We start from the raw sequence: 25,023 nt of genomic DNA, 5'->3' as shown, positions 1-25,023 counted from the left end.
CTTGAAACATCTTTTCCATCACTTTTCTGGCCAGCATAAATGTTTCTAGTTTTCAAAGTTCGCCTCCCCATTGAAGTCTATTGCGGTTCGCGAACTTTTCCGCGAACCGAACCTTCCGCGGAAGTTCGCGAACCGAAAATCGGCGGTTCGCGACATCTCTACTAATTAACATGTATAAATACATCAGAGGGCAATATAAAAGCTTGGGGGATGAGCTTCTTGTCCCTAGGCCTTCTCAAAGGACTAGAAGACATGATCTGCGCATGGAGGAAAAACGTTTTAGCCATTTATTTAGGAAAGGGTTCTTTACAGTAAGAGTGATTAAGATGTGGAATGCATTGCCACAGGAAGTCGTTATGGCAAACTCTATACCTGCATTTAAAGGGGGCTTAGATGCTTTCCTTGTGTTGAAAGACATCCATGACTACAATTAATAGGTAATGCCCAGTGATATTGATCCAGGGATTTTATCTGCTTGCCATCTGGAGTCGGGAAAAATGTTTTTTCCCTTTTGGGGCTAATTGGACCATGCCTTGTAAGGGTTTTTTGCCTTCTTCTGGATCAACAGGGATATGTGAGGGAGCAGGCTGGTGTTGTACTTTGTTCTCTGATTGAACTCAATGGACGTGTGTCTTTTTTCAACCCAAATAACTATGTAACTATATGTAACTATCTTTTATTCCATAGAGATCAAGTGGGGTTCATCTCCTACTCCCAAGGCCCTCATTTTAGGAAAGTAGTAAACTTTTTTCACATTGCCAATAAATGCAAAGATCAACTAGCCTTGGTATCTTGGCTTATATATGGTCTTCACTGCACATTTAAAACTTCATACATCTTCACCCCTCAAAATACCTATGCAATGAGGCCCTATACCTGGCAATATTTGCCCTAGTCATTGAGCCTCTGGAGGACAGAATCCACAGCTCCCCTGCGTACATCAAAAAAGGGCGTCGGGAAAAAAGGGCGCGTGGTGTAAACGATAAGCAGTATTATCGTTTATAAAAATATTGTGTAGAATTTCGTTTACAAATAGTGTTTTAAAAATGTATAAATCATTAAATGTGTATGAAATCAGCAATTCTTAAAACGTTAATCTTCCCTGTTTCTAAACTGAAACTTATAATTACGTTTGTTAAAAAAACAGTAATATTTGTTTAAACATTATAATTATATATTGTTATGAATAATCTTGATTTATCGTTTATTATTATAATAAAATGTGAAAATATTGTTTATAACAATGATATTAATATAAGTACATTCATAATAACTGTTGATTAGTATTATTAAAATTGTACTAAAACTATACCTAACCCTACTCTCACACAGAACCCTCCCTGTACCTATCCCTAACCCCTAGACCTCCTGGTGGTGCCTACACCTAAGACCCCCCTGGTGGTGCCTAAACCTAAGACCCCCCTGGTGGTGCCTAAACCTAGGACCCCCCTGGCGGTGCCTAAACCTAGGACCCCCCTGGTGGTGCCTAAACCTAAGACCCCCCTGGTGGTGCCTAAACCTAAGACCCCCCCTGGTGGTGCCTAAACCTAAGACCCCCCTGGTGGTGCCTAAACCTAAGACCCCCTGGTGGTGCCTAAACCTAAGACCCCCCTGGTGGTGCCTAAAACTAACCACCCCAAAGCCCTCCCTGTACCTATCCCTAACCCCTAGACCCCCTGGTGGTGCCTAAACCTAAGACCCCCCTGGGGGTGCCTAAACCTAAGACCCCCCTGGGGGTGCCTAAACCTAAGACCCCCCTGGTGGTGCCTAAACCTAAGACCCCCTATGGATAATAATATTTTACAAACAATAAAAAAAAAATGTAAATAAAAAAATTTAAATCATTTTTTTGGGTGGATAATAATGTTTTAGAAATGTTTTTACAAATAGTGATTGTAAAAAATATATTGCAATTTACGTTACGTACTGATCGCTTTATTTTGTGAATAATAATGTTTTACAAACAGTAAGGGTTAAAATGTTAAATAATGTTTTAATTAAATAGGATAAATATGTTTAGTATTTTTATAAACGTTATTCGTCACGGGCTCATTTTCTAAACGTAAATCATCACAAGCACAGTTATAAAACATTAAAAATCTCCGGGCGCCGTTTGTAAAACGTTAATAATCTCCGGCGCCCTTTTTTCCCTGTTCGGCGCCCATTAAACGATATTTATAATGGGAGTGAATGGGGCGCCCTTTTTGTCCACTTGTCTCATGCGCCCAAATCTCCTGCTTCCGCTCCCCTTGTATATAGGGCTTAACTCTAACAGCCAAGGAACATAAGGCAAACCTTTTTTGCTGATAATCTGCTCCTTCATTCCCTGCACACCTCTATCCCTAATCTGTTACACCAGATTATACAATTTTGGTATCGGTTGAAAAGGGCGCCCGAGCTGCTTGTATGAAAAGGGCGCCGCCATAGACATCAATGTTATTTCTGGAAATATGGGCTACAAGGTGTAGAAAAGGGCGCCCGAGTTTTGATATAGGCTACAAGCGGGCTCCCCTTTGTAGCCCATATTTTTTCGGCTACAAGGTTTTCGGCTACAGTAGGGCGCCTCTTTGTAGCCCATATTTTTTTCGGCTACAAGGTTTTCGGCTACAGTAAGGTGCCCCTTTGTAGACCATATTATTGCCTTTTTTTGTAGCCTATGTTTTTCTATGGGCTACAAGTGCTGGAAGCCGAATTATTTCATTCCCCCACTATCCATGGTGGCCTGGAGGGGGAATAGTAATTTACACATCCCAGAGTTTTCTTGTAGCCGAAGTTTTTTATATGAGCTACAAGCACTGTAAGCCGAATTATTTCATTCCCCCACTATCCATGGCTCCCTGGAGGGGGAATAGTAATTTACACATCCCGGAGTTTTTTTGTAGCCAAAGTTTTTATATGGGCTACACCAGGCGCCTTTTTTTGTAGCTGAAGTTTTTATATGGGCTACACCAGGCGCCTTTTTTGTAGCCAAAGTTTATATGGGCTACACCAGGCGCCTTTTTTGTAGCCGAAGTTGGTATATATGGGCTCCACCAGGACCAGGCGCCTTTTTTTTTACCGGCGCCCTTTTCATATAGACCCAAAATTTTGGTCTGTTCAAGTCTCTGCCTTAACATTAATAAAACTGAAGTATTGTTCACAAATCTTTGTCTGCAAATGCAACATATTTAGCTTCCTCTTTAGGTTTTACTCTTCAGACCAAATATATATCTTACCTGGGCTTGAAAATCTCCTCTGACCTCTCAAAGCTCTAACAGCTTAAATATAAGCCTTTGATCATGAAGCTGATGCTGCTGCCTCGCATCCTTTATTTGTTCGGAGCCTTGCCCATCTCGATCACACAGGCATCTCTTAACCACTTGAGGGCCACAGTCTTTTCGCCCCTTAAAGGGAAGGTTCAAGCAAAATAAAAAAATGAGTTTCACTTACCTGGGGCTTCTACCAGCCCCATGCAGCCATCCTGTGCCCTTATTGTCACTCACTGCTGCTCCAGTCCCCCGCTGGCATCTTGACGACCTCGGAGGTCGGCGGGACGCATTGCGTACATTTTTACGCATTCCCGCTAGTGCAGGAACATTAACACATACATTTTTACGCGTTACTGGTTTAATGCGTAAATGTTTACGCATTGAACCAGTAACGCGTAAAAATGTATGTGTTAATGTTCCTGCACTAGCGGGAATGCGTAAAAATGTACGCAATGCGTCCCGCCGACCTCCGAGGTCGGCAAGCTGCCAGTGGGGGACTAGAGCAGCAGTGAGTGACAATAAGGGCGCAGGATGATTGCATGGGGCTGGTAGAAGCCCCAGGTAAGTGAAACTCATTTTTTTATTTTGCTTGGACATTCCCTTTAAGGACCAGAGCCTTTTTTTTCCATTCAGACCACTGCAGCTTTCACGGTTTATTGCTCAGTCATGCAACCTACCACCTAAATGAATTTTACCTCACTTTCTTGTCATTAATACAGCTTTCTTTTGGTGCTATTTGATTGCTGCTGCGAGTTTTACTTTTTATTATATTCATCAAAAAAGACATGAATTTTGTCAAAAAAATGATTTTTTTTTACTTTCTGTGCTGACATTTTTCAAATAAAGTAAAATTTCTGTATACATTTTTGTCCAAATTTATTGTGCTACATGTCTTTGATAAAAAAAAATCCATTCAGTGTATATTTATTGGTTTGGGTAAAAGTTATAGCGTTTACAAACTATGGTGCCAAAAGTGAATTTCCCCATTTTGAAGCATCTCTGACTTTTCTGACCACCTGTCATGTTTCATGAGGTGCTAAAATTCCAGGATAGTATGAAAAAATACCAAATGACCCCATTTTGGAAAGAAGACATCCCAAAGTATTCACTGAGAGGCATGGTGAGTTTATAGAAGATTTTATTTTTTGTCACAAGTTAGCGAAAAATGACACTTTGTGACAAAAAAAAAAAAGTTTCCATTTCTTCTAACTTGCGACAAAAAAAATGAAATCTGCCACAGACTCACTATGCTCAACTCTGAATACCTTGAAGTGTCTACTTTCCAAAATGGGGTCATTTGTGGGGTGTGTTTACTGTCCTGGCATTTTGGGGGGTGCCTAATTGTAAGCACCCCTGTAAAGCCTAAAGGTGCTCATTGGACGTTGGGCCCCTTAGCGCAGTTAGGCTGCAAAAAAGTGCCACACATGTGGTATTGCCGTACTCAGGAGAAGTAGTATAAAGTGTTTTGGGGTGTATTTTTACACATACCCATGCTGGGTGGGAGAAATATCTCTGTAAATGACAATTTTTTGATTTTTTTTTTCACACAATTGTCCATTTACAGAGATGAAGACAACCCAAGGTATTCCGTTAGGAGTATGGTGAGTTCATAGAAGATTTTATTTTTTGTCACAAGTTAGCGGAAATTGATTTTAATACTTTTTTTCACAAAGTGTCATACTAACTTGTGACAAAAAATAAAATCTTCTATGAACTCACCATACACTTAACGGAATACCTTGGGGTGTCTTCTTTCTAAAATGGGGCCATTTGTGGGGTTCCTATACTGTCCTTGCATTTTAGGGGCCTTAAACCGTGAGGAGTAGTCTTGAAACCAAATGTCGCAAAATGACCTGTGAAATCCTAAAGGTAGTCATTGGACTTTGGGCCCCTTAGCGCACTTGGGGTGCAAAAAAGGGCCACACGTGGTACCGCCGTACTCAGGAGAAGTAGTATAATGTGTTTTGGGGTGTATTTTTACACATACCCATGCTGGGTGGGAGAAATATCTCTGTAAATGACAAATTTTTATTTTTTACACACAATTGTCCATTTACAGAGAGATTTCTTCCACCCAGCATGGGTATGTGCAAAAATACACCCCAAAACACATTATACTACTTCTCCTGAGTATGGCGATACTACATGTGTGACACTTTTTTGCAGCCTAGTTGCGCTAAGGGGCCCAATGTCCTTTTCACAGGTCATTTTGAGGCATTTGTTATCTAGACTACGCCTCACGGTTTAGGGCCCCTAAAATGCCAGGGCAGTATAGAAACCCCACAAGTGACCCCATTTTAGAAAGAAGACACCCCAAGGTATTCCGTTAGGTGTATGGTGAGTTCATAGAAGATTTTATTTTTTGTCACAAGTTAGTGAAAAATGACACTTTTTGAAAAAAACTATAAAAATCAATTTCCGCTAACTTTTGACAAAAAAATAAAATCTTCTATGAACTCGTCATACACATAACAGAATACATTGCGGTGTCTTTTTCTAAAATGGGGTAACTTGTGGGGTTCCTATACTGCCCTGGCATTTTAGGGGCCCAAAACTGTGAGTAGTCTGGAAACCAAATGCCTCAAAATGACTGTTCAGGGGGATAAGCATCTGCAAATTTTGATGACAGGTGGTCTATGAGGGGGCGAATTTTGTGGAACCGGTCATAAGCAGGGTGGCCTCTTAGATGACAGGTTGTATTGGGCCTGATCTGATGGATAGGAGTGCTAGGGGGGTGACAGGAGGTGATTGATGGGTGTCCCAGGGGGTGGTTAGAGGGAAAATAGAGGGGAAAATAGATGCAATCAATGCACTGGGGAGGTGATCTGAAGGGGGTCTGAGGGGGATCTGAGGGTTTGGCCGAGTGGTCAGGAGCCCACACGGGGCAAATTAGGGCCTGATCTGATGGGTAGGTGTGCTAGGGGGTGACAGGTGGTGACAGGAGGTGATTGATGGGTGTCTTAAGGTGTGATTAGAGGGGGGATAGATGCAAGCAATGCACTGGCGAGGTGATCAGGGCTGGGGTCTGAGGGCGTTTTGAGGGTGTGGGCGGGTGATTGGATGCCCTAGGGGCAGATAGGGGTTTAATCTGATGGGTAGCAGTGACAGGGGGTGATTGATGGGTGATTGATGGGTAATTAGTGGGTGTTTAGAGGAGAGAACAGATGTAAACAATGCACTTGGGAGGTGATCTGACGCCGGGTCTGCGGGCGATCTGATGGTGTGGGTGGGTGATCAGATTGCCCGCAAGGGGCAGGTTAGGGGCTGATTGATGGGTGGCAGTGACAGGGGGTGATTGATGGGGGACTGACAGGTGATTGACAGGGATCAGTGGGTTAATACAGGGGGGATAGATGCATACAGTACACAGGGAGGGGGGGTCTGGGGAGAATCTGAGGGGTGGGGGGGTGATCAGGAGTCCCCAGGGGGCAGTTTAGGGAATAAAAAAATAGCGTTGACAGATAGTGACAGGGATTGATTGATGGGTGATTAGAGGGGTGATTGGGTGCAAACAGTGGTCTTGGGGGTGGGCGGGGGGGGGGATCTGACGGGGTGCTGTGGGCGATCAGGGGGCAGGGGGGGCAGATTAGTGTGTTTGGGTGCAGACTAAGGTGGCTGCAGCCTGCCCTGGTGGTCCCTCGGACACTGGGTTCACCAGGGCAGGAGGCAGCCTGTATAATGCGCTTTGTATACATTACAAAGCGTATTAATACGCTTGGTGTGCGGCGATCTGTGAGCTAGTAACCCACTGGCCGTTCGGAAGCGCCGGCGGGTTACTAGATCGCCGCACACCAAGCGTATAATACGCTTTGTAATGTATACAGGGCTTGGGGGGCGGAGCCTGTCGCCGGCGGCTGAACACGTCACGAATGACGCGATTGCTGCATAACCACGCCCGCCGCCGCTGATGGGCGTATTGCCGCCACCCATCGGCTGGGGGCGGTCCTCAAGTGGTTAAACAGTGCATCTTTCCATTTGTATGGAATAATAAGAGGAGTAGGATCAAAAGAAAAACTATGTTCTGAAACAGATCTAGGGGAGGCCTTGGTGTTCCTGACCTCTTTAGCTATGTTAGAGCTGCCCAGATAGCACAATTGCACTAAGAACACAATGCCCCCGTCTGAGCCCAGATAGAAATCTATTTGCTCCTGTGACCCTTCTGGCTCTCTTATGGTCAGAAAATATATCCGCCACCAAATATAAGAATGCCTCACCTATCTCCTCCCACTCCCTAATGCCGTGAAATACACTTAGACTCCCTGCACACTGTATGTGATTCCGATTTTTAATCGTTACTACATGCTGCGTTTTTTCCTCCATTTTTTCTGTTGATTGCATTCAGGGAAAATCAGAATTGCAAATTGGAATCGGAATCGGAATCGCAAAACGGATTTGCAGTGTGCAGGGAGCCTAAAAGCGAGATTGTCAGCCACAAAATCAAATTCCATTTAAACGCTGCACTGTCTGTAATGCTGCCAACAATCTCACCCTGCAGTGCAAGCTCTGCAATCTATTCAGAATGTCTCTGCTGTAATTATCTTCTCTCAGTCAGCTGAACTCTAGTGTCTCGCCTATGCTGACCAGAGGGAGAGAGGGAAGCTTGCAGGCATGGGCTCACGAGTCTATTAGTACTCGAATTCGTGATTTAAATAAGGCTTAATTGCCTCAGGTGTGCAGCTGGGAGAGAGGGGGTTGCTTACCCATAAGTCCGCTGTGTTATATGCATTTCAAACGTCTTGCACACGTCCTGTTGGACGCGTTGCAAGACTCACTTTCGCGCACTTCCTCCGCGCACTTCCTCCTTCCAGCTTGAAGGAGGAAGTTCGGTAGGTTCATTTAAATCATGAATTCGAGTCCTTACGCACTCGTGAGCCCACCACTGTAAGCTTGTCATCGTCCCTCTCACATTCCTGCATCTCAGTGATTGGGCTGAGCACACTGCAGTTTGACAGGCTGAGGCTGAAAGCTCGCACGTTACAAGCAGGCCTGAGATGTCTCAGCACAAACTTAAGGGAGGAAATTACATCAAGACTTAGCTTCACACTATGGGAAAAAGACATGGCCCCTGCCAGGAACAGAACTCTCTTCATTTACTATATACAATTCACTGAAATCAAAACATGGACAGTACAATACATCTGTTATGTAAGTAGATCAAGTATTTATTTACTTATGTATGTGTTTTTTGTTTTTTTTTCCTGGCATAGTATGGTCATTCTTTAAAAAAAAAAAAACTACTACAGTCTGCTTTACCATACCTAGCCCCGGTCTTTGGTAGTCCCAACTTTTAACCAGATCTGAAGCCTGAATCTTTCAGCCAGTGGAAATCCCAGGCAAACATGCTCTTGAAAAATTTTCAAAACAATGATACAATCCCACTTGGGCTCAATTTATTTAGATCCCAGATACCTTTTCCACCATCTGAGTATTTCCGTGCTCCACAGAACTATCATTATCTAAAATCCCTCCCATCTGTTCCACCACAATCCTCCCAACCCTTCCAAGGTGGACTAATATCATATCTTAACTCAGTTATTTCCCAACTGCTTGAGGCTTCTAAACATTAACCTATGTTGGCATGGGAGGAAGATTTATACCTTTTGCGCTCCCATCGAACGCTGGTCAAAATGCTGTCTTACATTAGCAAAAGGGCAGCAGCTACTTCTTACAGCTATAAAATTCTCCATACCTTACCCCAGATAAGTTTCACACTATATCTTCTGCTAAATCAAATCTGTGCTTTTGGGGCCGTGGTCAGATTGGTACATTTTCCCACACGTGGCTGTTCTGCCCTGTGGTTAAACGTTACTGGGCCAAGATTACCTCAATTATTACCACTGAACTGGGGAAGTCAACCTCTCCTGACTCCCTGATTCTTTTGTTTGGTGATAAACCCTGGGCCTGGAAATATCCTCCTCAACATAGGCTATCTCAGCATATCTCTAAGGCTGCTAGGTTGCACATTGCTTGACAACAGCTTTAACCCTCACTAACTATCAATATCATGGACACTATTGCAGACAGAGTTATATCTGAAAGATTATTGGCATTTGTTAATGATACTATGGAAGTGTTTGCCAAAATGTGGCAACCTTTGCTTTTCTGCACTGATCTACTAGGGCTACATTCCTGTGCCCTCTCTGTATAAGCCACAGTTCTCTGTTATTACTGGGCTTATGCTGTGTTTTCTGCCGTTATCCATTCTTGCTCAGATCCACTGATCTCTTATATCTCCTGAGATGCTATGTGACCATTGGTACACTATATATTGTATATTTGTTTTTACATTTGTAAGCTATATCATTATTTATCCCATTTGGAAAGCTAAATGTATGTATGCTTAATATAAAACTATTTGAAACTGAAGTATAAATGGAACCTTGCTCTCAAAACTACAGCTTTCTTTTATGAGAATCCGGAAGTTTTTTATGCTTTTTTTTAATACACTTGCTTAGTTCAGGATGGGTGTATAACTTTTTCTTTTATGTTATAGCTCACTCTAAACAAAAAGTACATGGGAGAAACTTGTGGACTGTGTGGAAATTATAATGGGAAAGCTGATGATGATATCACATATGATGGTAAGAGTTCTATAATAATTGGGCAATTTGAAAATAAAGCAGTCATTATAAAACCACGCTCCGTTTCAATATACACATATTCTAAAAACTTTACTAGAAACATCTACACAGGTAAAGCTCGAAAAATTAGAATATTGTGCAAAAGTTCAAAGTTAAACTAATATATGAAATGGACTCCTTACATGCAAAGCAAGATATTTCAAGCCTTTATTTGTTATAATTTTGATGAATGCACCAATGTTTGTGTTCTTGTACCCATGTATGTTTTCATACCTTGTACCACGTAATATGTTGGTGCTATATAAATAACTAATAATAATGATTATGGCTTACAGCTTATGAGAACCCCAAAATCAAAATCTCAAACCATTAGAATATTGTAATTCAATATTCTAGGCTCAAAGTATCAGACTCTAATCAGCTTATTAATCTAATACACCTGCAAAAAGGGTTCATATTTCATATATTACTTTCACCTTTTAAGTTGAATTGCAGAAATAAATGGACTTTTGCACGATATTCAAATTTTTCAAGTTTTACCTGTAGATCTGCTTAGTCGTTCAATCGTCTAATTAGCCAGTTATGTGTCAGCAGTAAAATGATTAACATCATGCATTTACATCATGCATTTATAATTCAGGAGCTTAAGTTACTTGCACAGCAAACACCAGAATGGGGTAAAAAGTGATTTGGTGGTGCACAACAATGACCAAATGTCAATAAAATGTAACTTTTATCTGCATCTAAAATGCTAACAACGATAAAATGAAACACCATGTGCACACATGCAAGCTGCACAATGCCCATCCTACTAGCAACCTACGTAACATGAGTTGTTTTCACATTACACAACTGGTGTAAGTACTAATATTGTCTGCACACTCAAATTTTATTACAGCTGTGTAAATATATCCGATTGTAGCAAATGATTAATTTAATAAATAGTATTGATTTATGTAGAGTATATCCTTATTTAGAATTTGATGCAGCAGCAACCTGGTTTCAAAAAAATTGTGCTGCTTCATTTATTTATTTCTTTTTTTTTTTTTTTTTTCTTCAGAATTCTGTAGTAAAACTGAGAAGACTAAATGCTTTATCTTTGAAAGTCAAATGCTGATAATTCTTGCTTGATATGTGATTTCAGCTGCTCAACAATTTGCCACATGATTTTTAGTCCATGATAGCACTGGACTGCAGACAGCCCAATTTAATACCTGGGCCCATATGCAATTCACTTTTTCTCCTTAGTTTTCTCCATGTTGATATTTTAAACATCTTTTCAATAAAATGCATTTAAAACTGCCCGCAAGCAAGAAAATACATAAAATATTGTTTAAGGTACTTTGTCTACTACTTTTGGTACTTTTTCAGTTGCAAAATGCTTAAAAGTTATTTTAGAGAGAAGAGGTAAAATTATCACCTAGGAGAAAATGTAGCAGTACAAGTGAATTGCAAATGGGCCATGGGCTCTTTTAATATAAAGCAATGCTGTTGTGATATGTGCAGGATAAACTTTGGAATTGACTTGCTGAAATATGTAAAAACCTTACCTGAAAATTATGTAATATAGATGACCTTGTATGCCAGGGTATGTATCATTCAGCAGTATTAATGCATTCTTCAATTTTCAGACTACCCATGCGATGTGCATTAGTGTAGTGTTTCTCAAACCTGTCCTAGTGACTCCCCAACGGTGCATGTTTTGCAGGCAACACTTATGCACAGGTGAGATAATTGGTATCTCAGCTACATGGAATCCACTTAGCTGAGACACTAATTACCCCACCTGTTCATAAGTGAGGTTGCCTGCACAACATGCACTGTTGGGGAGTCACGAGGACAGGTTTGAAAAACACTGCACTAATGCACTCCACTGCCATCACAGATGCTAGCTTTTAAACTGATCTCAGATTTATTTCCAAAGGCTCAGCGAAGGTAGGATGATGATGGATGGTGTTTATCAATTTGTTTTGTTTTTTTATGCAATTTTATTTCTTTTGGTGGAGTTTTAGCTTGTCCTTGTGGAAATGTGTTCACATACAATGGTCTTTGAAAATGATTGACTGTATCTGGTGATTTTCACTACAAAATCTATTTTCAATGCATTGTTGCCCAAAAAACTACGCTAATTTATTTTATTACTTTCTTTTGAGGGGCATACTTATTATTATTATTTTTATTATTTCCATATTAACCTAATTAATTGTGAGCTGTTCCATGTGGTATGTTTAATATATTTATGGTATTGCTGAACTTTACCAGTCTTTTATTACCCATCCCAACTTTCTGGAAACTTTTTGCTGACATCAAAGTTAAAATGTGCAGACATTTTTATTTTAAAATCTGATACTTTGTCTTTGTACTATTTTAAGTTAAGCGTGTATGATTTTACAACTTTTTCAGAAATTAAGTTTGGTAAGACATTATTGGACTAGCGTTCACAGCAACATTTTAGATTATATAATTGTCTAGGTTTATGAAAAAAATTAACTGCAAGAGCATGAATGTTAAGGGCTTTTTCACACAAAATCAGAATAATTCTGTATACCAACTCACTGTCCATACAATTCTATGGGGCTGTGACATCTCTGTAGTATTGGATCACATTTTTCTAATTCCCTGCATGCAGGCTTTAAATAAATAATTTAAATTATGTCCAGTCACCTTTGCAGTTCACATTCATTACAATGCATGGGTTATTTAGTGTGAATAGTAAAAATCAAGCCTTACTGCCAATTAACTAAGCATTTAGCTACCCATTCTATAGTCCAGTATAACCCAGTTGAAAATTGCTTTTTTTCGCACCTTATAGACCATTTTCTGGATCTTCTACCAGCCTCCTGAAGCCATCCTGCGCCCTCGTAGTCACTCACTGCTGTTCCGGTCCCCCGCTGCTAGCTAGTTTGGTTTTTGCTGACTTATGCACGCATTCCCGCTGATGCAGGTAGCTATTGCGGACATTCACACGTACATTTTTACGCGCTGCAGGTGCACCAAGTACATTTTCGTAAAAATGTATGTGTTAATGTCCGCGATAGCTAAAACAAAACTCGCTGGCGGCGGGGGACCGGAGAAGCAATGATTGACTACGAGGGCGCAGGATGGATGCAGGGGGCTGGTAGAAGCCCTAGGTAAGTGAAACTCATTTTTTTTTTGGGGGGGGGGGGGGTGTTAGGTTTCCTTTAAAGATAAACTTTACTGAAAGATAGCAGTAGGGGGGAAAAATAAATCAATACATTGCAAAGTGAGAAATTAGAAAATAGAAATGGTTGAATCTTGCCAGGCAATTCGTTCATGTTGTTTGATCCTCTTTGAGCCTACGGGTATTCACCTTTACTGCTGACAGACATGAAAAGAAAAAAAAAATCAGCACCAACTGCCATCATCTATAAACACATCCACTGACAAGCCTAAAAGGGTAGGTGTCATCACAATATCGGCCACGCAGACCCCCTGATGATCTATTTGAGCAAAGGTAAAGATTTCTTGTGTAAAGGGGGTATTAGCTACTGTTGGGATGGAGTTTAATCCTGGGTTTAAGTTCTCCTAAGTCTCTACCATTCTCTGTATAAACCCCTGTCTTAACCCCGTAAATGTACAGGAAACATGTATTTTGCCAACTTATGCATTTGTTGTTAAAACATAGGGTTGGAATTATGCCCACAATGCATTGTTTTTCTCCTAGGGGTGGAGATAGATCCTTTGATATTTGGTCAGCTGCAAGTATTAAGAAAACCTGGAGAAACTTGTGAAGATCCTAAACCAGACCTCGGAAAAAAATGCAATATTTATGTAAGTGTAAAATATGGAATCAATATTTCTCTAGGTTATTTGCAAATGCAAGCTTTTGTACATTTCCACAGGATAATTTATTTTATCCACACTGTCAGAACTCCCTTTCATAGTGAAAAAATTGTGCGTACTCAGTTGCCCGTGATTGATGGGCTTTATTATGCAAGCTCATCATCTCCTCTGGTCACCATCATATGGTTTATAGAGGGATAATAGATGTTTTTCCTTGTGTTTGGAAGCAGCTTGAAACCCTGCTTTGCCTTCTGTATTGCTTTCCCCCATTCTTAATTACAGTAGTATGCTCTTCTTCCCTAGGGTGACATTCTCTGTGAAGTTGTAGCCCCGGCAATGCTATCCTTTTGCCATATACGTTCTTTAGATCCTGCCTGTTGTCTCTTGCAGTACCATCGTGTTGATCCCCCACTTCACTCATCTAATCTACTGTTCTCACTTTGTCCTTGGTATTATTATACTCTTGTTCTTGGTTATTACCTCCTGTTGCTTTCTGCTGTAGACCTTTCTGTTGCCCCCCTAGCAAGCTTGTACAGTATTAAGACCCTCACCATGCACTGCAATGTGCTAATTTTTGACTTACCTGTCCTACCAATGCACCTCCTTCAATATTTTCCTGTGCCTAACAACCAGGGCCTGATTATCCACCAGGCACATCAAGCAGCTGATTAGGGCCCTATTCAGGGACTAAAGGGCCCCATTAGCATGCAATCCTGTACCTTTTACACATCTGGTGCGGCTAAGGGAACCCATCAGCATGCAGGCACATCATTATGCTAATTAATTTGAAGCCCGTGTCCCAGTTCTAAACCATTGTGTTCCTGAATGTGTACTTCCACTACATAAAATAGTCCCCCTTACATTAGCAAGCATGAAGACTGCTATTGCTGAGTTCGGCATGGCGGAGGGATTCAGTTTCTGAGCGGGGTGGCTGTTTTGAAATGCACAGCGGCATGAGGAGGACACCAGGAAGAAGGACGAAATGAGGCTGACACTGCCTGTAATAGAGGATGCTTTGCCCAGGAGTCCGATTCCGTATGTAATCACTCCCCCTCGTCTTCCCTCACACATGGGCTATACAGAGAAGGGGGGTGAAACAGGGATGTCCGTGGAATGCTGACTGTATAGCGCTCTATGTAACATCCTTAGGTGTTGTGTGCTTTGCTGGAATGTGGGGCATCTCTTGGATTGACGTGAAAGGCAGCCTGGCAGTCAGTGTGATCCTCCCCTCACCCTCCGTGACCCTGCTGTGTACAGGCAGCACGATAAGGAAGCCTCTAGTGACAGGACATTCCTCAGGTGAAAAACCTGTATACAGGGGGGGGGGGGGTCTTGCCTGTGTTTTCATTGTGTTTGAGGCTGACAGCATGATTAACCACTTGAGGACCGCCCCCAGCCGATGGGCGGCGGCAAAGTCCGGGCCCAAACGACCGCAATACGCCCATCGGCGGGGGCGGCTGCGGGAGTGGCTATGCGGCGATCGCGTCATTTGTGACGCGATCAGCCACCGGGGACTCGCTCCGCCCACCGCTCGTAGTAACCCGCCGGCCGTTCGGAAGCGCCGGTGGGTTACTAGCACCCGGATCGCCGCTGCACATATGTATAATAGGCTTTGTAATGTATACAAAGCCTATTATACTGGCTGCCTCCTGCCCTGGTGGTCCCAGTGTCCGAGGGACCACCAGGGCAGGCTGCAGCCACCCTAGTCTGCACCCAAGCACACTGATTTCCCCCCCCTGCCTCCTGATCACCCACAGCACCCCTCAGACCCCCCCCCCTCCCCACCCCCCAGACCACTGTTTGCACCCAGTCACCCCCCTAATCACCCATCAATCACTCCCTGTCACCATCTGTCAACGCTATTTTTTTTTTATCCCCCCCCTGCCCACTGCCCCCTCCTGATCACCCCCCCCCACCCCTCAGATTCTCCCCAGACCCCCACCCCCGTGTACTGTATGCATCTATCCCCCCTGATCACCTGTCAATCACCTGACAATCACCCGTCAATCACCCATCAATCACCCCCTGTCACTGCTACCCATCAATCAGCCCCTAACCTGCCCCTTGCGGGCAATTTGATCACCCACCCACACCAATAGATCGCCCGCAGATCCGACATCAGATCACCTCCCAAGTGCAGTGTTTACATCTCTTCTCTCCTCTAAACACCCACTAATTACCCATCAATCACCCATCAATCACCCCCTATCACCACCTGTCACTGTTACCCATCAGATTAGACCCTAATCTACCCCTTGCGGGCACCCAATCACCCGCCCACACGCTCAGATTGCCCTCAGACCCCCCCTTATCAATTAGCCAGTGCAATATTTACATCTGTTATTCCCTGTAATAACCCACTGATCACCTGTCAATCACCTATCAATCACCCCCTGTCACTGCCACCCATCAATCACCCCCTGTCACTGCCACCCATCAATCAGCCCCTAACCTGCCCCTTGCGGGCAATCTGATCACCCACCCACACCAATAGATCGCCCGCAGATCCGACATCAGATCACCTCCCAAGTGCAGTGTTTACATCTCTTCTCTCCTCTAAACACCCACTAATTACCCATCAATCACCCCCTATCACCACCTGTCACGGTTACCCATCAGATTAGACCCTAATCTGCCCCTTGCGGGCACCCAATCACCCGCCCACACCTCAGAACGTCCTCAGACCCGAGCCCTGATCACCTCGCTAGTGCATTGCTTGCATCTATTGCATCTATTTCCCCCCTCTAATCACACCTTGAGACACCCATCAATCACCTCCTGTCACCCCCCTAGCACTCCTATCCATCAGATCAGGCCCAAAACATCCTGTCATCTAAGAGGCCACTCTGCTTATGACCGGTTCCACAAAATTTGCCCCCTCATAGACCACCTGTCATCAAAATTTGCAGATGCTTATACCCCTGAACAGTCATTTTGAGAAATTTGGTTTCCAGACTACTCACAGTTTTGGGCCCGTAAAATGCCAGGGCAGTATAGGAACCCCACAAGTGACCCCATTTTAGAAAGAAGACACCCCAAGGTATTCTGTTAGGTGTATGATGAGTTCATAGAAGATTTTATTTTTTAGCGGAAATTGGATTTTTATTGTTTTTTTCACAAAGTGTCATTTTTCACTAACTCGTGACAAAAAATAAAAACTTCTATGAACTCACCATACCCCTAACAGAATACCTTGGGGTGTCTTCTTTCTAAAATAGGGTCACTTGTGGGGTTCCTATACTGCCCTGGCATTTTAGGGGCCCTAAACCGTGAGGAGTAGTCTAGAAAACAAATGCCTCAAAATGACCTGTGAATAGGACGTTGGGCCCCTTAGCGCACCTAGGCTGCAAAAAAGTGTCACACATGTGGTATCGCCATACTCAGGAGAAGTAGTATAATGTGTTTTGTGGTGTATTTTTACACATACCCATGCTGGGTGGGAGAAATCTCTCTGTAAATGGACAATTGTGTGTAAAAAAAATCAAAAATGTGTCATTTACAGAGATATTTCTCCCACCCAGCATGGTTATATGTAAAAATACACCACAAAACACATTATACTACTTCTTCTGAGTACGGCGATACCACATGTGTGACACTTTTTTTGCAGCCTAACTGTGCTAAGGGGCCCAAAGTCCAATGAGTACCTTTAGGATTTCACAGGTCATTTTGCGACATTTGGTTTCAAGACTACTCCTCACGGTTTAGGGCCCCTAAAATGCCAGGGCAGTATAGGAACCCCACAAATGACCCCATTTTAGAAAGAAGACACCCCAAGGTATTCCGTTATGAGTATGGTGAGTTCATAGAAGATTTTATTTTTTGTCACAAGTTAGCGGAAAATGACACTTTGTGAAAAAAAACAATTAAAATCAATTTCCGCTAACTTGTGACAAAAAAAAAAAATCTTCTATGAACTCACCATCCTCCTAACGGAATACCTTGGGGTGTCTTCTTTCTAAAATGGGGTAATTTGTGGGGATCCTATACTGTCCTGGCATTTTAGGGGCCCTAAACCGTGAGGAGTAGTCTTGAAACGAAATTTCTCAAAATGACCTGTGAAATCCTAAAGGTACTCATTGAACTTTGGGCCCCTTAGCGCAGTTAGGGTGCAAAAAAAGTGCCACACATGTGGTATCGCCGTACTCAGAAGAAGTAGTATAATGTGTTTTGGGGTGTATTTTTCCACATACCCATGCTGAGTGGGAGAAATATCTCTATAAATAGACAATTGTGTGTAAAAAAAATAAAACAATTGTCATTTACGGAGATATTTCTCCCACCCAGCATGGGTATGTGTAAAAATACACCCCAAAACACATTATACTACTTCTCCTGAGTACGGCAATACCACGTGTGGCACTTTTTTGCAGCCTAACTGCGCTAAGGGGCCAAAAGTCCAATGAGCATCTTTAGGCTTTACAGGGGTGCTTACAATTAGGCACCCCCCAAAATGCCAGGACAGTGAACACACCCCACAAATGACCCCATTTTGGAAAGTAGACACTTCAAGGTATTCAGAGAGGAGCATAGTGAGTCCGTGGCAGATTTCATTTTTTTTTGTCGCAAGTTAGAAGAAATGGAAACTTTTTTTTCTTTTTTTTGTCAGAAAGTGTCATTTTCCGCTAACTTGTGACAAAAAATAAAATCTTCTATGAACTCACCATGCCTCTCACTGAATACTTTGGGATGTATTCTTTCCAAAATGGGGTCATTTGGGGGGTATTTGTACTATCCTGGAATTTTAGCCCCTCATGAAACCTGACAGGTGCGCAGAAAAGTCAGAGATGCTTGAAAATGGGAAAATTCACTTTTGGCACCATAGTTTGTAAACGCTATAACTTTTACCCAATCCAATAAATATACACTGAATGGTTTTTTTTTTATCAAAGACATGTAGCAGAATAACTTTCGCGCTCAAATGTATAGGACATTTTACTTTATTTGAAAAATGTCAGCACAGCAAGTTAAAAAAGTCATTTTTTTGCCAAAATTCATGTCTTTTTTGATGAATATAATAAAAACTAAAACTCGCAGCAGCAATCAAATAGCAGCAAAAGAAAGCTGTATTAGTGACAAGAAAAGGAGGTAAAATTCCTTTAGGTGGTAGGTTGTATGAGCGAGCAATAAACCGTGAAAGCTGCAGTGGTCTGAATGGAGAAAAAGGCTCTGGTCCTTAAGGGGCGAAAAGACTGTGGTCCTTAAGTGGTTAAAGTGTGCACATTTTCATGGGAAGTAATGTTTACTGGCAATATGTGAGAATAATGTGTGTATGCTATGGCCACTCTACAGGATAGTTTCAGCATATTTATATAGCACCAAAATCTTCCGCACCACCGTACAGAGTACATTGTCTTGTCACTAACTGTCCCTCAGAGGGGCTTACACTCTAATCCTACCATAGTCATATGTCTGTGTATGTATTGTGTAGTGTATGTATTGTTTTCTAGGGCCAATTAAGGGGGAAGTTAATTAACTTTTCTGTATGTTTTTGGGGTGTGGGAGGAAACCGGAGTTCCCGGAGGAATCCCACACAGACATGGGGAGAACATAGAAACTCTTCGCAGAAAAAGACCTGGCTGAGAATCAAATAGGGGCCACGTGCTGCCAGGCGAGAATGCCAACCGCCGTGCTGCCCAATGACAATGTGTTTATATCACAATACTTCTAAATTTCTAGTAAATTGCTTGCGTTCGGTAGGGGGGCGGGGGGAGCAGAGTGGGTTGAAAGAGGGGGCCCAAATTGGCTACTTTGCTTAGGGCCCTATTTGTCCTTAATCCGGCTCTGCCAACAACAATAATTAACATTTGTTGTAAAGCGCTTTTCTCCCGTAGGACTCAAAGCACATAAGCATGGCTCAGGCCAGTTATTGGTTGATTGGTAAATCATGGTACAGAGGAAGAATTCAAGAAGTCCGGAAAAGCCAGGCTAAACAGGTGTCTTTTCAGTCTGGATTTGAATAACTCCAGGGATGGGGCTGTCTTTACTAGGTGTGGTAGTGGGTTTCAAAGAGTAGGGTCAGCATGACAGAAAGCTCTGTCTCCAAAGGTGAGGTGAACTCTGGGAGTGACCAAGTTTATGGATCCTGCTGATCTGAGGTTGTGAGGGGTGTGGTGCAGCTTCAGCAAGTCCTTCCTCCAGGGCCCAAATTGTGCAATGATTTGAATGTCAGCAGTCCAATCTTGATGAGTATTCTCCATTCTACTGGTAGCCAGTGCAGTGAGCGAAGGATCGGTGTAATGTGACAGTGTCGAGGCTGGTTTGTTAGCAATCTGGAAGCAGCATTCTGCACTAATTGCAGGCAGAGCAGGTCCTTTTTGGGGAGGCCTGCATAAAGGGCTTTTCAGTAGTCCAGCCGTGATGTGATGAAGGCATGAACTAGGGTTGGAAGATCCTCTGGGGGAATCAGATGTTTAACTTTTGCAATATTCTTCAGATGAAAGTGGGAAGATTTGACTATGGATGAAATTTGGTTTCTGAAACTCAATTCCCCATCGATTAACGCGCCAAGGCTGCACACAAGGTTGAAGCTGTTTATGTCTGAATTCCCAATCCTGATTGGTGTTGATTTAGGATACAGCTGTTTTGATGGCGAGCACTGGCTTTGGACAACAAGGACCTCAGTTTTGTCAGCATTTAGTTTCAACCAGTTATCATTCATCCACGCCTGTAGCTCAGCTAAGCAAGAATTTAGTTTTGGAGTAGGGTCTGTTCCATCAGGTTTGAAGGACAGGTATAGTTGTGTGTCATCGGCGCGTAGCAGTGGTACGTCAGTCAATGTTGTTAGATAATTGTACAGAGTGGTAACATGTAGATTGTAACAGCAGAGGGTATAGGATTGATCCTTGTGGCATTCCAAATTTTAGAGGTGCAGGGTTGGACATGATAGGTCCTAGGGATACTCTCTGTGTTCTGTCAGTCAAGAACGATCTGAACCACTGGAGGACTGATCCATTGATGCCACAGTACCCCTGCAGTCTGTTGATCAGGATTTCATGGTCAACTGTATCAAAAGCCACTGAGAGATCGAACAAGATTAGGATGGACCGTTCACCTCTGTCCCTTGCCATGAGCAGATCGTGGCAGACTTGGGTGAGGGCTGTTCCACAGCTGTGGTGTTTCTTAAAGAGAATCTGTACTCTAAAATTCTTACAATAAAAAGCATACCATTCTATTTATTATGCTCTCCTGGGCCCCTCTGTGCTGTTTCTGCCACTCGCTGCTGTAAACCTGGCTTGTAATTGCCAGTTTTAGGCAGTGTTTACAAACAAACTAAACAGCTTCTGATAGGCTCACATAAACAGAGTGTGTGAGTCATATAGAGCCTGCAGGGGGCCTGGAGGGGGTGTGTAGCTTCTAGCTAATCACAAGCAGCCCTGCACATTCCAGTCTGACTGCCTCAGCCTGACTGTGCCGACAGAAGAGAGAAGATTAGATCATATAACAGAGATAATACAGACACTGTGCAAGTAGGAAATGCCGCAGTAAGACTGACCACATTAGAACAGGTATAGGAACTTATAGGATAGAATAAATAAGGATGAACATTTTGTTACAGAGTCTCTTTAAAGCCAGATTGTAGAGGGTCCAGGATGGTGTTTGCTGGGAGCCTGGTTTTATGTTGCAGATAGACAGCCTTTTCAATAACTTTACCTAAGAAGGGGAGGTTGGAGATAGGTCTGTAGCTTCTCATTGCATCTGGATCCATGGAAGGTTTTTTAGGAAGGTACTTGACGATTCCTTCTTTTAGAGAGGTAGGAAACCTCCCTACTTGCAGAGAGCAATTTACTATTTTGTGAAATGCTGGACCAAGCAGGTCAGGGCATTTCAGCATATGCTTAGTTGGTCCAGGGTCTAGGTCGCAAGTTGTCTGGCGGAGGCGACGGAGGATGTCTGAGATCTCTTCCTCACTAATACTTTTGAAATCAGTCCAGGGTGTTAGGTTGTTCTTGCAACTATTTACAGGAGTTGAAAAAGTCTTAGGTGCTGTGGACTGAATGAGAGACCGAATAGAGGACACTTTGTCAGAAAAGTTGCAAGAAAATTTCTCACATAGCTCTTTTGAGGGATTTATAGTAGGATTTTGACACGATGGGTTACAGAGGCTATCAACTGTGCGGAATAGTTGGGTTGGCCTGTTGGCGGCCTTTGTTATTTTCTGTGATAGGTAGGAAGATTTTTTCTTAGTGATCGCATTTTGGTAGCTTCCCAGGTGAGAGACAAGGATGTGTTTATCTTTTGAATTCTGAGATTTTTGCCATTTTTTTTTCTAGTCTGCACACTTATTTCTTTAGGTCCTTTAGTGAGCTATCAAACCACCGTGCATGGTGAGGTGGTGTAGACCGTTTAATGCGAACTGGAGCAAGGGCGTCAAAAGCAGATGACACCGCATGGTTGTACATCAGGACCATAGAGTCTGGATCTGCGCAATGATTGGTTAGTCCATTGAAGTTAAAGATATTCTGAATGTGCTGGGGTGAGACATCTTTCAAAGAGTGGTATTTTAAGAGTTCTTTTCTTCTGTGTTGTATCGCTGGTGCTGTCAGAGAGAAGTGGATGGTGTGGTGGTCTGACCACACCACTGGATTTATATCCGTGTGTGATATTAATAGTCCGGAATGGAATATAAGATCTAGAGTGTGCACTTTCTTGTGGGTGGGGAGGTTGACAGCCTGAGAGAAACCCAGTTCACTCATTGTGAGAAGTAGTTCACTTCCTAGGTGTGAGTCGTGATCATCCACCCATGCATTAAAATCTCCCAGGATGATCTATCTAGGGTGTTCCACTGTTAGGCAGGTTAAGAGTCCAGAAATTTCTTTAAGAAAGGCTGAGCCATTACCTCGGGGGCGGTATATGAGCAGTATGTTGTTGTTTTTCTCTCCTGAGAGTTGGGCCGCCAGGCATTCAAAGGATTCAGTAAGGCCTATGGCCAGAGACCTTATGTTCAAGGAGGATCTGAAGCATATGGCAACCCCCCCTCGCTTGAGGCCTTGCCTCTCACAGTGCAAGACTGAATAATTGGTCGACATGGTTGCTTCAAGAGTTGGGCCTGCATGTTTCCCAAGCCAGTTCTCCGTCAAAAAGGTCAAATCAGAGAGCTCTATTAGGTCATGTATAGTTGCAATTTTATTATTTATCTATCTGGCATTGCAGAGTGTGGCTGTGATGGAGCTTTCCTGGGGACAGCTCTGTTTTTTAGACTTCACTGTCAAACTTTTACTGTTTCGCTGGTGTTTGTTTTTGGACCCACAGCCTCTCCGCCCCCTCCTGCTTTTCCTGAGTATCCCAAAAGATTTTAAGAGGAGAGCTAGTGAGGTGTTAATTTGTAATTGGGAGGGCAGGCAGAGAGAAGATACTTTGATGAGTATTTGTATGTTGACATTAGAGACAATAGACTTGTTTAGATAGCTTTTACTTTGGAAAAATGCTGAGATCAGAGGATCTGTGCAAAATGCTTTCTTCCTACACAGAGTTGGATCATAGATGTATTTTAAGTAAAGTTCCTTGTTTTAGAGTTAGATGATAAATAATAAAGTATATGTTGAAAATAGTCACTTAGTGCTTATGCCTTGGATAATGGATAAAGGATTACTCACAGGGTAGAGCGAGGGCAATCACAGAGAGGTTGAAGGTCTTGTTTCAGTTCGGCTGTTAGAAGGCTTGGTGTTTTCAGTAATGGTAGACTTCATGGAGGATTTCAATCCAGTTTAAATCTCTGCCATCCAAAGTAATCTGATTGTTCTGGTTGGTAGTAGTTGTAGCCTAAGGCCCCGTTCACACTTGCGGTTTTGCGAAAACCGCACCGGATGTCCGGACCGCACCGGAGCCGGATCGGACCTGAACCGTACGGTTCCTGTCCGGATCCGGTCCGGATCCGGTCCGGTTGCATACGGTTTCCGTGCGGTATGAACACGGTTGCGGTCCGGATCTGGATTTTTAAAGAGATAACAACCTGTATAAATACCTGGGGTTCTGGGAGGTCAGCAGAAGCTCTGGGGTCATTGTTGGAGACAGCTGGACGTGTGGAGACCATCCTTGGATACAGAGACAGCAGTTGGGACCATGGATCCAGTCATTTTTTACGCTTATTACCTGGGAATTCTCTCCTTCCTGTTGTTTACCTACTACTATGTGGGGAGAAGGCGTGCTCCTCGCAGGAGATTGTGGGTGCACCCTCTACTAGCCAGGAGGCAGAGGAAGGGAGAGTTCCAGGCCCTCTACCGGGACCTCAGACGACACCCACAGAAGTTCTACAGCTACACTCGGATGTCTATTCCCCTGTAAGTATATAGGCCTAAATACACCAACCCCCACCATTCCTAAACACCCCACCCTCACCCCCACAACACCTTATCCCTGTATACCTAGCTAAACACACCACCCTGACCCCCACACCCCTGTATACCTAGCTATACACTACACCCCCACCCTCCACAACACTCCCAAACCTCTGTAAACACACCTCCCCCATCCTCCACCCAACACCTTGTCCCACAACATACTTTACAGCTTCTTCCTTTCCATCTCCTGACAGGTTTGATACCCTTTTGGAGATGGTGAAGGATGACCTTAGGAAGAAGGATACCACGTTCAGGAGAGCAGTCACACCACAAGAACAACTACTCATCACACTGAGGTATGTAAAAACAAATTTTTTTATTGCAAAAACAACCACTTTCCAACATGGAAACATTCTTCCAACATGGAAGACAAAAAAATAACATATCTATGGTATAGCCCGGTCAGTTTTAAGGAACACCAACCACCAACTTTGTGCTGGAAGAGTTGCAGGGCATAGCTGCCCAAGTGTCTTTCGGGGACACCAGTCCCTAATATTAAAGTGCTTCAAAAACCTAACCACTGGCACAGGACCCTCTGAGCCATGGATGAAGGACACAGGTCAGTGAAAAGGCTAGGCCTCTCACCGACCAGTCAAGGTGTCCTTCATCCATGGCTCCAAGGGTCTTGTGCAAGTGATTAGGAACAAGAACAAAGTGAGGAGCAAGAGGAACCGATGGCAGAGGTGCATGACTACAGGTGCAGTGCAACAGGCACAAGGTTGTGACCCAGGTAGTGTCTTTTGGGGACACCAGGCCCTAATAAATTGAAGTGCTTTAAAAACCTAACCACTGGCACATGACCCTCTGAGCCATGGATGAAGGACACAGGTCAGTGAAAAGGCTAGGCCTCTCACCGACCAGTGTAGGTGTCCTTCATCCATGGTTTCAAGGGTCTTGTGCAAGTGATTAGGAACAAGAACAAAGTGAGGAGCAAGAGGAACCGATGGCAGAGGAGCAGGACTACAGGTAGTGTCTTTTGGGGACACCAGGCCCTAAATTATTAGTGCTTCTAAAACCTAACCACTGGCACATGACCCTCTGAGCCATGGA

The 25,023-nt window shown here is 43.2% G+C and overlaps 1 protein-coding gene across 1 annotated transcript in view; it reads left to right on the top strand.

Annotated features, from left to right (window-relative positions):
- Positions 1-25,023, top strand: part of LOC137537870 (mucin-2-like) — a 327,684-nt gene that overhangs the window by 274,534 nt on the left and 28,127 nt on the right. Inside the window, exons 6-7 of the mRNA XM_068259818.1 lie at positions 9,742-9,829; positions 13,515-13,621. Of these exons, the coding sequence (XP_068115919.1) occupies positions 9,742-9,829; positions 13,515-13,621 (195 nt within the window). The remainder of the gene's footprint in view (positions 1-9,741; positions 9,830-13,514; positions 13,622-25,023) is intronic.

Source organism: Hyperolius riggenbachi, chromosome 11 (genome assembly GCF_040937935.1).
Source record: "Hyperolius riggenbachi isolate aHypRig1 chromosome 11, aHypRig1.pri, whole genome shotgun sequence".
Classification (NCBI taxonomy): Eukaryota; Metazoa; Chordata; class Amphibia; order Anura; family Hyperoliidae; genus Hyperolius; species Hyperolius riggenbachi.
The sequence above is the reverse complement of the archived record's forward strand: the minus strand, read 5'-3'. Positions and strand labels throughout refer to the sequence as shown.